Consider the following 12,572-nt stretch of genomic DNA (forward strand, 5'->3'; position numbering starts at 1 on the left):
TTAATTAAACACAAAAAGTAAGAGATTGATGCATAATTTGATAAAGAGAAAATGATGGAGAAGAGAAACGAGGAAGGGTAAAGGAAGGAAAGGGAAAGAAAATTTTCTTGGGTACATTCATTTCCAGACTTCACTGCCCTTTAATTATTAATTTTTGTTTAATTTTTAAGCCAAAAGTGAATTAGAAATGGCAAAAAAAATATAGTCTATGATTTAGTCCGACACTGCACCAAACGCTTCACTAAGCTAGTCCAGCTTAGTCTAGTCTAAGCCAGTCCAACTTAGTCCCTAAAGTTAGTCCAGTCCGAGACAATGTAGTGCAACAAACGCAACCTTAGCGTCTTAGAGTTCTATACATCCATCCCTTCTTAAGGAACTTCTTTAGACAAAACTCTATTTTTTCCTCTTTTTGGGTGGTAAATATTTCTCAGAACATAAAGTGTGAATCAAACCCATGTGCCTAGGTGATAGGTGTGTGTAACATCCCACATCGACCAACGGAGAAGGAGTGATGTGCCTTATATGTATATGCCCACCTCCATATAGCACGAGACCTTTTGGGGACTCACTGGCTTCGGATTCCATTGGAACTCCGAAGTTAAGCGAGTTAGGGCGAGAACAGTCCTAGATGGGTGACCAAACCGTGAGGGCGTGGCCGGAGCCCAAAGCGAACAATATCGTGTTACGGTGAAGCCGGGATTGGGATGTGACAGGATGGTATCAAAGCCACTCTGTTGTTTGGTGCGAGTGTGCCGACGAGGACGTCGAACCCTCAAGGGGGGTGGATTGTAACATCCCACATCGACCAACGAAGAGGGGTGATGTGCCTTATATGTACATGCCTACCTCCATATAGCATGAGGCCTTTTAGGGACTCACTGGCTTCGGATATTGGAACTCCGAAGTTAAGCGAGTTAGGGCGAGAGCGGTCGTAGGATGGGTGACCCACTGGGAAGTTCTCGTGTGAGTTCCCAGAAACAAAACCGTGAGGGCATGACCAGAGCCCAAAGGGGACAATATCGTGTTATGGCAGAGCTGGGACTGGGATGTGACAGAATGGTATCAGAGCCACTCTACCGTTTGGTGCGAGTGTGCCGACGTAGGGGGGTGGATTGTAACATCCCACATCGACCAACGGAGAGGGGGTGATGTGCCTTATATGTACATGCCCACCTCCATATAGCTCAAGGCATTTTGGGAACTCACTGGCTTCGGATTCTATCGGAACTCCAAAGTTAAGCGAGTTCGGGCGAGAGCGGTCCTAGGATGGGTGACCCACTGGGAGTTTTTGTGTGAATTCCCAAAAACAAAACCTTGAGGGCTTGGCCGGAGCTCAAAGTGGACAATATCGTACTATGGTTGAGTCGGCACTGGGATGTGACATGTGTGTTTATTGATCAATTTTAGTTTTATTATTAATTTTGTCATATACTTGAGGGTAATTATGCAATATGGTAAAAAAACACAATTCATATTTAAAATTTAAGTTGAGTGTAAAAAGAAGTTACATGAATTCAAATAAAATTTTCTATCTAAAAACGCATTATATTATTTTAAAAACACTAACGAATAACAAGAATTAAATTTAACTCGTGTGAACTCTAATAAGAAAGAGTTTCTCCTATAAAACATAGAAAATAAAGGCTATCCTATAAAAGTTATCCACGCGTCAAATCCATATCTCGGTATGTCCTCCTCAAGATATAAGTGGCTATGAACTTCAAATTCCGGATAAAAGCTCATCGCATCTCGATCGTCAATCCCTCTCCTTCTCCACCATCCCAACCGTTCGTCCATCCTCATTTAAATCCCCAAAAGTTTCAAGCCACTTCTTTCCAACAAATCATCAGAAAAAAAAAGAGCGAAGAGAGCCACCCCCATTCCACCTATGGCCGCCCTCCAACACACCCCAATCTCTCTCCAATCCAAAACCACCGCATCCCCACCACTCTCCTCCGCCCTCACCCCGCGAACCACCACTCTCTCTTTCTCCTTCTCCTCCACCTTCTCCCCTATCCACCTCAAACTCTCCGCCTCCGCCCTCACCGCCCGCCGCACCGGCTCCGGGTCCCTCGGCGCTCGCATGAACGCCTCCGCCGCCGCCAGCTACGCCTCCGCGCTAGCCGACGTGGCGAAGTCGAACAACACCCTCGAAGCCACCTGCGGCGACGTGGAAAAGATCGAGAAGTTCTTCGGCGAGCCGTCGGTGTTCGACTTCTTCATCAACCCGACCATCGGCCTGGAGAAGAAGAGGCAGGTACTGGACGACATCGCCAAGTCGTCGGCGCTGCAGCCGCACACGATCAACTTCCTGAACATCCTGGTGGACGCGAAGCGCATCGACCTGATAAAGGAGATCGTGAAGGAGTTCGAGGTGGTGTACAACAAGATTACGGACACGGAGTTGGCGATCGTGAGCTCGGTGGTGAAGCTGGAGTCGCAGCACTTGGCGCAGATAGCGAAGCAGGTGCAGAAGCTGACAGGGGCGAAGAATGTGAGGATTAAGACGGAGATTGATCCGAGTTTGGTGGCGGGGTTCACAGTGAGGTATGGGCAGTCGGGGTCCAAGCTTATTGACTTGAGCGTCAAGAAGCAGCTGGAGGAGATTGCGGCGGAGCTTGATTTGGGTGACATTAAGCTCAATTTATAACTCCACATTTGCTCTTAATATTTTATTTTTTTTATTTTTTATTTTTATTTTTATTTTTTTGGGTTAATGTGTAAAACCATATGTTTTGAGTATATATATATGTCATATGTATGTATGCTTTCTTCTTGGGGAGTTCGACATGGTTTCAGGCAAATTTTGAAGGTTTTTTTGGTGGTTTAGTTAGTTTGAACCTTGAACTCAATGGATTAATTCATTGTATTTGGTGATTTTATATTTAACGTAGTCTGTTGTTTCTATTTGATTATTCAATTTACCGATAAAAATAAAGAGTATGGGTCCCAAACTTTTACGTCTTAGCTCAGTTCTTAAAAGTTACTCCAAGCTAACAAGACTCTTTGCTTTAAGGGTCGAGAAGAAAATGTCTCTCGTACGTAATCTTACTCTTACTTTATAAAAAAAATTATTTCTACAACTCGAACTTACAACATTCAGTCACAAAAGAGCAATTTTCAGTACTCAACCTTGAATTTATAAAAACCTACATGTTTTGGACGAAAATTCGTGAACCTCAGTTACCGAATTTTAAGTTCATAAATTAATTGTAAATTAGGCTGAAGGTTCATGCATCAATTTGTCCAATATCATTAATACTTTTTCTCAAAAGTTCACGGGTCACCATTAATGAACGGTCAGCCACACGCTCCGGCCAGTGGGCCACTTCGGAGCCCCAAAGCTGCTTGTATAGAAAGCCACTATCGCCAGTAACAGCACCATCCTATGAGCATACTACTTTCCCTCCTAAATTTCTGATCGTCAGATCGAATAAACTGAAAAGAATCAAATGACAAAAATTCACAGGAAGTTTGTGAACAACACCATTCTAAATTAATCCAAATCAAATTTCAGCTCCAACTACGGGTCTTGAACTCATTCCGAGATGAGATTGCCGGCGTATAAACGGACACTGGACCGCACGTAAGTACGGAGAGCATAAAGATTAAATCTGCCACAGCTTCTTATATGTATATATAAATGAAGGGCTTTGTCACACTGCAGCAGATGATACAAATTGCACCTAACTAAAGCAACTCATATGCACAAGTGTAATGAATAAAATGCAGAATGGACTTATAAGATACATTAATCGGGATAGCTATCGTCGTTCGGAAAGAAAGAAAAATGTATGTTAAAAAATTAAGTAGAAAATAATTCCTCCCTTCCTCCTTTTACCAGCGTCTACAGCACGAAGGTCACCTTGGACCAGATAACTCCACTGCATGCAAATTTTCGGTTGAGTCAACGATCCAGTCAGAATTTGGGTGAGGAGCTAACTCCACTTCTTGGCGGAGCACTTCGACCTTTTGCCACTCATCCCATCTTTCTGCCAACCCATCACCTTCAAGCATCCTTACAACTTCCGACATCTTAGGCCGGTCCATTGGGGAGCCTTGTGTGCAGAGCAGTGCAACTTGAATTAGCTGCTCTACCTCAGCCTCTACGTAATTACTCTGGAGATCAGGATCAACCAGCATTTCTAGCTTTTTCTCCTTCAGTAATCCTTTCACCTGGAAAAGCACTCATCTCTGTTAGATGTTGTAGAAATTTCGTATGTCTCTCCTAGCAATGCGGAGAAGCCCCTCAAAGATTGTTGATAATTCCTCAATTAAATCAAAAGAGAAGAGAGGAGTCACACAAGGCATGCGCATGAATGGGGAAAATATATGAAACCAGAAAGCAAATAAAAATTGTCATCTGACTCAAAATATACCAAATATGACACTGGATTGAACTTAGACGACACAAATATACGGAAACTAGTCAGACTGCAATTCTCAAGACTCTTTAAAGTTCATGAAGCATTCCTACCCTACCTTAGGCTGATACTCTCTCAATAGCTCTTACTTCCATTCTAAGATTGGATATCATTATCAAGAAATCAGCTTGTTGGTTTCTACAGGTTTACACAAGGGATAAAAAGCTACAATGCAACTTCATAGCTACAGTCCAAGAGAATGTTCAACTGCGGCAGCAGATCACAGCAACAGCGGCAGAAGCAAATTGATATAAAAAGAAAAGAGTAATAATGGAACAGATACATACCCAATCAAGCAACATGACATCATCATCATTTGCAAGGCGAGCAAGATCAAAAGCCCTCTGACCAGTAATAAGCTCCAGAAGCATGATACCGTATCCGAAAACATCAGTTTTCTCAGATGACTTCCCGGTAGACAGGTACTCTGGAGCTATATGTCCAATTGTGCCACGTACAGCAGTAGTGACGTGGGTGTCTTTGTAGTCCATCAGTTTAGCCAACCCAAAGTCTCCAACAACAGCCTCAAACTCCTCATCCAGCAGAATGTTCGCAGCTTTCACATCACGATGAATAATCTTCGGATCACAGTGATCATGCAAATAAGAAAGACCCCTTGCAGATCCCAGTGCAATTCGCTTCCGACTTGGCCAATCAAGAGGCGGTTGGTTTGGAGGGCGTTCTAGAATAATGCACAAATAAAGCATGAATATGACGAGGACATAGAATGGGACAATGTGCATTAAGAAAATAATAAGAAAGTGGAAACCAGGGTTAAGAATTTTTTTTTTTCTTTTTTCAGGTTATAATTAAATAAACAGCACATTGATGTGTCAAAGAAAATTTCCAAAGTAGAGTATCATCCTAAAAGTTTTCTAAAATGCAATGAAGCAATACCTCTTAAACATGAGGCAACACTCCCATTAGCCATGTATGGATAAACAAGTAACCGCTCAGTTGGTGTCATACAGAACCCACGTAACCGAAGAAGATTTCGATGCACAGCCATGCTGATCATCTCTACTTCAGTTTGAAACTGCAACTCCCCACCAGGGGTGCGCTCTTCTTTCAGTCTTTTCACAGCGACTAGCGAACCATCTGCTAGGCGCCCCTTGTAGACCTTACCAAATCCACCTCTCCCCAGAATGTTTTTGTTACTAAAACTATCCGTCGCAACTTGTAATTCTCGTAAAGAAAACCTCTTGAGCTGCCCAAGATGTACTTCAGGATCCTCCTCAGCTGCAAGAGATGAAGTTTAAGTTTTTAAACAAACTATTGAACTGAAAGTGATTCAGATTTCAGTTCAATTACTAACCAGGTACATCAAAGAAAAATTCTTGTGGCTTCCTCCGGCGCCACCATGCAAATGCAATTGCAGGGGCAGCAAATAGTAAAGCAGCACCAGCAGCAACTCCACCAGCTATAGCCCCAGTGGCACTATTACCTCCTGATGTAAGATGAAATAAAGATTAGATGGCAGCTACGCACAATTTTATAAGCCATTAAAAAGGTTACATGCAAACACTTCACCATATTTATAATTTAGAAAGATAGTGCAGTTCATTCAATCTCTGGAAGCCTAGAATGACAAGAACACAAGTAAAATGACGAAATCTAACAACTAAATATGCATTGACCGCCTTTGCAGAGAATGAACGCAATAAAGCCTCCCATAGGTCAGCAATCGCATTCTTAACCAGGGAAAAATATCGAGAAAAAAAAAATAGTACAACAAAAAGAAAACGACAAAAAACTGTCCAAGTAATGTATAAAACTGCAACCACTATAAACAAAACTAGTAACTCCTTGCAAGAGAACTTAACAATAATAACCAAGCTACATGTAGATGTTAAAACTTAAAACATTCTAGTCTAAGACTAGGTAGCGCCTTGGGCGAAGACATGCTATGTCGCTTCTGGAAGAAACATGTTACACGGATCACCTAAACCCCTGAAATCTAATAGTGAACAAAAGGAAAAATTACCTGGTATTGAAATTGGCGGTGGTGGGACAAATGGTGGGGGAGGTGAAAATGGAGGAGATCCTGGGCAGGGGCGACCAGTTACTGGGCCACATAGATTCATGTTGTTAGCAAAACTGCAAATGGGAGAGAACAGTCATTCAGAAATCGTTAACAATAGAGTCAGTAAATGCAAGAAAAGTTTGTACATTAACAAGAAACCTTATGGGAGTGAATAAAGAAAAGGAGCCATTGTCTGGAACTACTCCTGAGAGACGATTATTTGATAGATCCCTGCATTTTGAAATCAACATCAGACCATAGAATCTTGCAACGAACAATACTAAACATGAGATGTGATGTGTGCGAGAGACTGGGATCAGATTGGCACTCACAGTACTTGAAGTGAAGAGATATTAGTCAATGACATGGGAATCGGACCCGCCAAGCTGTTGTTGTTAAGCCGCCTATCCTTGCACAAAGGATTTCAAGAAAATACATGGTAAGATCTACAATCAATCAACGAATATTCCACATTTGAATCAATAATAGACAACAAAATAAATAATTTATGCTAGTCTAACAGAACAGCACAAGCACAACATTTTATATATGTTTGTTTTTTTAGATGAAACGATAACACTTTATTAAAAAAAACAAGAATTACAAAATAGTGGATAAGAAATTCACCATGTTTGTATATGTTTGGACTGAAATGTTTGTACACTTGTTTGTATAATATAATTATGATGATTTTATAACACCACCTGATTTGATATATGTTTGTGTTCGTGAAGGCCCACAAAGATTGAACTTAGGCTCGTTTATACAATCAACATCCCAGGGATTTTCTATGCTCACGGAACCTTAAACCTTTAGTTTGCCTCTTCTACAAATGAAGTGCATGGATTTGTTATTTTATCACTGAATGTACCTTTTCAAATCCAAATTTAGAATCTTAAATGCGAAGCAGCTCATTTCAAAGTATCATGCATATATTATTTTCCTTTCTTCCATTTACCAAGATGAAATAATATGGCAATAAATATTTACAAAATATAATTGTATTTTTCCATGCAAATAAATATTTCTTTCAATCTTTGTTAGGTCATGAGGCTTCAGAATACAAGCCAAACACGCATGACATGGTACTTATGTCTACAATATGGGCATTAAAGAAATAAGGTAAAAGATAAGTATACCCACAGGAATCGTAGTTTTGACAGCTTGCCCAAGGTGTCTGGGATTGGACCTGAAAAACTATTCAAATAAAGATCCAAGCTCACCAAGGTGGTTAGGTTCCCCAGTTCCCTAGGAATTGGTCCACTTATGTTATTACTGTAGAGTTCCCTATCATAAAGGAAAGAAAAAGATTAAGTTTAAAAGATAGTTCAGGAAAACTGTGCAATACCATCAGATGGTTCAGGCAAACAAATGATATGAAAAATCTAGATTGTGGTCTTAAAGCGTGTATGCCAAGAAAAAATAACAATGTTAGATAGTATTAATAAGTTATTTCCAGATAATATGCCAAAAGAACCCAACATTTCCTTCAGGTCTGGGTCTGGGCATACAAAGATGTTATTACAATATGGCTTTCCCCCAAGGATCAGCTGCAACGAACATCCCAAAGAAGGGCAGAAGATAATCCCAAAATCAAATATAAAGTTGTACATAAATAATAGCATGCAAATTTTATCCACTGTAACAACTAAGCTATCACTGAAACTAGTCTAATATCATACAACACAGCTCCTGATAAACAATATTTTTGATCTGGATGAGAAGCAACCAAAAACAAAACACCAGTTAACAAGTTCGCAAACACTGAATGCATGTTAGATGACAAATTTGAGAACATTACGGGACTTAGATACTGTGAACTAAATAAAATTTGACTACCAATAAGGGAAAGATCTCTACATGGAGCCACATCTCATTGGTCAGAAATGACGAGCTACCAGAACTGTGACAAAGAACCTTCAAAGTTTCTGATAGAAGCTTGCTACAAAAGTCTAAATCAATAAATAGATTACAATTTTGGGTTGATCTAAACTGGTCTCAACTTGATTACAAAAGGTTGTATATTTTGCAGTTCATGTCAATATCTGGTTTGGTTTAGCTTTCATCCAGGTATAAAATATACAAGTTCTAGTAGTCATAGAAAAACCTCCTTTAAAATAGACAACACAAGTGCTCATAAGGACAATAAGTGTGATTCTGCAAATGATGAATGCAAGCACATATCCTGCTAACTGGGCAAGAACAGGCTGATCAAAAAGATTGCACTTGCTTCCCCCACCCATGTCTATACTCTGAAATGATTAGCTATTTACATTATCCTATGCAGTATGCAATCATGAGGCTTGCTTTATATTATCAACAAGCTGTCCTCCATAAGTTTGTCTAACTATCAAGCATCATATGGTTGAATTGATTCAACTGTGAAATAAATAAAAAGTATATTATGACGTGTGTATCTAGGGAATAGTTGCTTCAAAGTGACTTTTCCCTATAGATACATCTATTAAATTAAATTTTGGACCTATCAGAATATATGGATTGTGCTAAAGATTCAAGATTCAAAACAAATTTTTATCTGTTTAGACAAAACTTTAGAAAAAAAAGAAGTAAATAACTCATAAAAATTTATTCGAAATGCTTTTTTTTTTCTAGAATTTTCAATATATGTTTGACATCTTCTATGCAAAAATGTTTAATTTTCAATCGTAAGCCTTTTCTACATCCATACGATCTATTAAAGTAGATCGATTTTGCCCATATAATGAAAGCAGATCTAGGTCCATGTCATTTTAAAGATACTTTCGAGATTGAGTAGAATAATTTGCAATAACTTAACTGTACTCATCAACTTGGGAAACCTCATTTTGTTTACCTTTACTTTTATAACAAAATCTAAATGAATACCTATCCCAACACAATGCCACCTTTTTCTTTAAAGTAAGCCCCAACCCATCACCAACCTTCGTAGTCAAGGTTTAAGGGCCTACTACTTACCATTAATACTTCTCAAACTCTCATAACTTTAAGTCCTTCCGTTAAGTAGATACCAGTATATCTAACTGAACTAGAAAAAAATTCAAAGAGCAGGCAAAGTTCTTCACCATCATAGTGCTTGATTTACGTTTATTTGACGTAACTGTATTTGCACATCAAGTTTGCTAACCAATCTGACAACCATGACCCTAATTCAATGTATTAGTATTGCCAGTGAAGTAGCTCAATGAAAGATCTTCCAAATGGAGAGAATATCGTGCCCCCAACAACCTGATAGCCCATGGCCTAGGCTCCACCATGGCGCTAAGCTGATAACTACATTCTTTCATATGCATAACAATCAAATAACTATGAATTAAAGCAAATGGAATGAGTATAACTACAATAAGACAAACAATACTTAGGAAAAGAATGAAAGCAACAGCGCAGAATTAAACTACAAAGTAACTTACAGATACTGTAAATTCTTGAGAAGGCCAAGCTGCGGAACAAGTTGACCAGACAAGGCTGCGTTTCCAAGATCACTGAGATTACACATAAAACAAATCATGAAGAGTATTCTTCCGAAAGGGAGTGATGCAAAAGCATGTTCTTTAAAGATGTCAGGAGTGAGAAAACATACACTCTTATGACGCTATTTTCATTGTTGCATGTAACATGAAACCACGTACAAGGGTTCACAAGAGTAGGATCCCAACTTTGCAGGACATTGTTGGGGTCCTCCAAGTTGGTTCTTAGATTATGCAAGGCATCACCTGTTTGTATAAACAAGAAAAGCAATTAGTTGCGCACCACAAGCCATAAACACACTGGAAAGTCGTAACCTATCAGACCATAAAGTTTGAATTTTGAAGAGCACGCTATTCTAGAATATCCGGAACGAAATATAAAACCATCATGCAGAAAAAACATATAATCCATAGAGATACAAATTTGTGGAATTTGTGGGACTTGATGTACAAAGCAAAACTCAAGCCTCACAATGGATCACAAGCAGAAACATATGATTGAATTCAGGTTTACATTCATAAAGTTCTGTGGGTACAACACTTCATTAACTACGGAAGGCAACTACTACCCTCAAAGTCTTGTTGACTCATAAGACTTACAAAATAGATAGAGGTTTTACACAGAAATCACACATCAAAAGGCCATAACTGGGAAATCAAATAATGGCACTTAATATCAATTGTAGCAACCGAAACACCAATACAAGCCGTAAAATAGTACGATTCTTCAACGCTTTATCACATTAAAGTTCAACTTCCACTTCATTACATTTAATAGTTCTCAAAGCAAATTGAAAGCTTAAGAAAACACTCTAGTATTCAAGATTCATAAATGGCTTTCAAGTCCCAGTACAAGGTATGCGACTAAGTTTAAATGAGCATAACAAATTCTACCACCCCATAAATTTTACAGCAATCTATGTCCAGAAATTCATAATCTCAAGAAAATAAATAAATTTATTAAATTTTTTTGTACTAAAAAGATAACAAATTATAAAGGAAAAAGAATGAGAAAAAGGAAAATCAGCAAAAGTAAAGCTAGCTGAAGAAAGCAAACAAGTACAGACCTTCCATATTAGCAAGCACCATTGTCATCCATAGTGGATGAGCTACCAAGATCAACCAGAGACAAACTGAATTCCCAACCTTTCTCTCCATTTCTCTCACTTGCTTTTTACGAGTCTCAGATCCAAATGGTATCTCACCCCCAAACACACCATCCCAGAAACCCCCCAAACCCACCCCAACTCACTCAGATTACCAAATCCCAGCTCACAAATCTCAACCTAACAACAAACCCACCATTACCCACTTCCCCAAATCACAAAAATCACCCACTCTACCAAGATCAAAACCCTAAGATCTCACCAACAAAAAACAACCAACCAATTAAAAAAAAAATCACAGATTTGCAACCATTCCATTCGCTTTCTCGGCTACCCTTTTCGCGGAACTTCCCCTTTTGCTCGCTCTCCCTCTCCCTCTCCCTCTCCTCTCAGCATTTGTGTGGGATTCTTATTTCTTAATAGTTATCTCTCTCTCTCTCTCTCTTTATTTTTTATTTTTATTTTTATTTTTCTAATTTCGCTTTTTTGAGTGAGGCGTGCGCACACACAGAGAGCGATGAGTGAGAGAGAGTGTGGAGTGAGAGTGCAAAAAGCAGGGAGAGGGAGAGCTGCCCGAACAGTGCTGACCAGTGCCCGGTGGCAGACTCAAAACGGCTTCGCGCTCGTATCGTGGAAAGGGACGTGACCGTGGGCAGGGCAACCCCGTTTCCCATTCAAATCCTGGGCTTGAGTACGTGGGGGCCCACATCATTAGCCACTTCAGATTCGGTCCAACACATAGTTTTATTTGATCATCAAGGAAGTGAAGTGAAGCCAAGCTGTCGTATTACAAGTTACAACACAATTTTATTTGATTACGACATTACTATTATTTTTTTATTTTCCTCTGGATTCTGAGTTGTTGTACACTTTTATATTGTGTCGCAATATTTATGCACATTGGAATTATTAGGCTCTATCTATCCCTGACAGTGTTTTCCTCTTTGTGGCAACCAGGTCTTAATTTAACCTACCTAGGTAAAAAATGAAAAGGAAGGAAACATGCTCAGATAAAACTAAAAATGAGCTTTGAAAAGTTTATGATAAAGTAGTGTTTGTCAGTAGTCGGATAAATAACTTGGAGCAAAGAGAATTACTTCGAGAGTAAAAAGATTATACTGAGGACGTGTTTACCAACCCATAATCGGAATGATAACAAGGAATCCAATTCCGATTACGGCTCATTCTTGTGTTTACTGACATTGGGAGGAATCAAGAGTTTGTGGGACCCACAAGAAAAATGGAATTCAATTCCTGATGTTGGAGAAATTGGACTCCCTCTATGTATGAGGTAATTGAATTCCCGGATGGTGAGGGAATCAGGAATACATTTGCTCTTCCTATCATGACCTCCCATCAATCTGCCCTTCAACGATCTCGACTGCGCCTTCATGAAATCCGAAAGGTAAAGAGACCTTGTGGGTCACATATGAGATCTCATTGATGAACACCAGATCACCTTAGTTCAGGAGGCGATGGACCAAACGGCAGACGCTTCGACACTGACGACAGAAAATGTGGATGTAGCCCCGGGACGATGAAGTTAACGCCGGTA

The 12,572-nt window shown here is 39.5% G+C and overlaps 2 protein-coding genes across 2 annotated transcripts; one reads left to right on the forward strand and one right to left on the reverse strand.

The window, feature by feature from the left end:
• The first annotated feature begins 1,817 nt into the window (after window positions 1-1,817).
• LOC137726202 (ATP synthase delta chain, chloroplastic) lies at window positions 1,818-2,907 on the forward strand. The gene has a single exon (XM_068465089.2). The coding sequence runs from the start codon at window positions 1,889-1,891 to the stop codon at window positions 2,648-2,650; it is 762 nt and encodes a 253-aa protein (XP_068321190.2). The 5' UTR covers window positions 1,818-1,888; the 3' UTR covers window positions 2,651-2,907.
• Window positions 2,908-3,602: 695 nt separating this feature from the next.
• Window positions 3,603-11,535, reverse strand: LOC137725361 (somatic embryogenesis receptor kinase 2). Its single transcript, XM_068464020.2, has 11 exons — window positions 10,979-11,535; window positions 10,025-10,157; window positions 9,855-9,926; window positions 7,591-7,734; window positions 6,780-6,851; window positions 6,607-6,678; window positions 6,409-6,521; window positions 5,740-5,871; window positions 5,322-5,663; window positions 4,712-5,106; window positions 3,603-4,176 (listed from the first exon to the last, which is right to left on the reverse strand). The coding sequence occupies exons 1-11, from the start codon at window positions 11,067-11,069 to the stop codon at window positions 3,862-3,864; spliced, it is 1,881 nt and encodes a 626-aa protein (XP_068320121.1). The 5' UTR covers window positions 11,070-11,535; the 3' UTR covers window positions 3,603-3,861.
• Between the last annotated feature and the right edge of the window lie 1,037 nt (window positions 11,536-12,572).

This window comes from Pyrus communis, chromosome 5 (assembly GCF_041283825.1).
Source record: "Pyrus communis isolate YQ-2024b chromosome 5, ASM4128382v1, whole genome shotgun sequence".
Taxonomy (NCBI): domain Eukaryota; kingdom Viridiplantae; phylum Streptophyta; class Magnoliopsida; order Rosales; family Rosaceae; genus Pyrus; species Pyrus communis.

Coding starts and splice junctions, on each gene's coding strand:
- LOC137726202 (XM_068465089.2), top strand. CDS start 1,889: ATGGCCGCCCTCCAACACACCCCAATCTCTCTCCAATCCAAAACCACC.
- LOC137725361 (XM_068464020.2), bottom strand. CDS start 11,069: ATGGAGAGAAAGGTTGGGAATTCAGTTTGTCTCTGGTTGATCTTGGTA. Junction 5,664..5,739: donor ATTTTTCTTTGATGTACCTG/GTTAGTAATTGA, acceptor CATCTCTTGCAG/CTGAGGAGGATCCTGAAGTA. Junction 5,107..5,321: donor TGTTGCCTCATGTTTAAGAG/GTATTGCTTCAT, acceptor GCATTATTCTAG/AACGCCCTCCAAACCAACCG.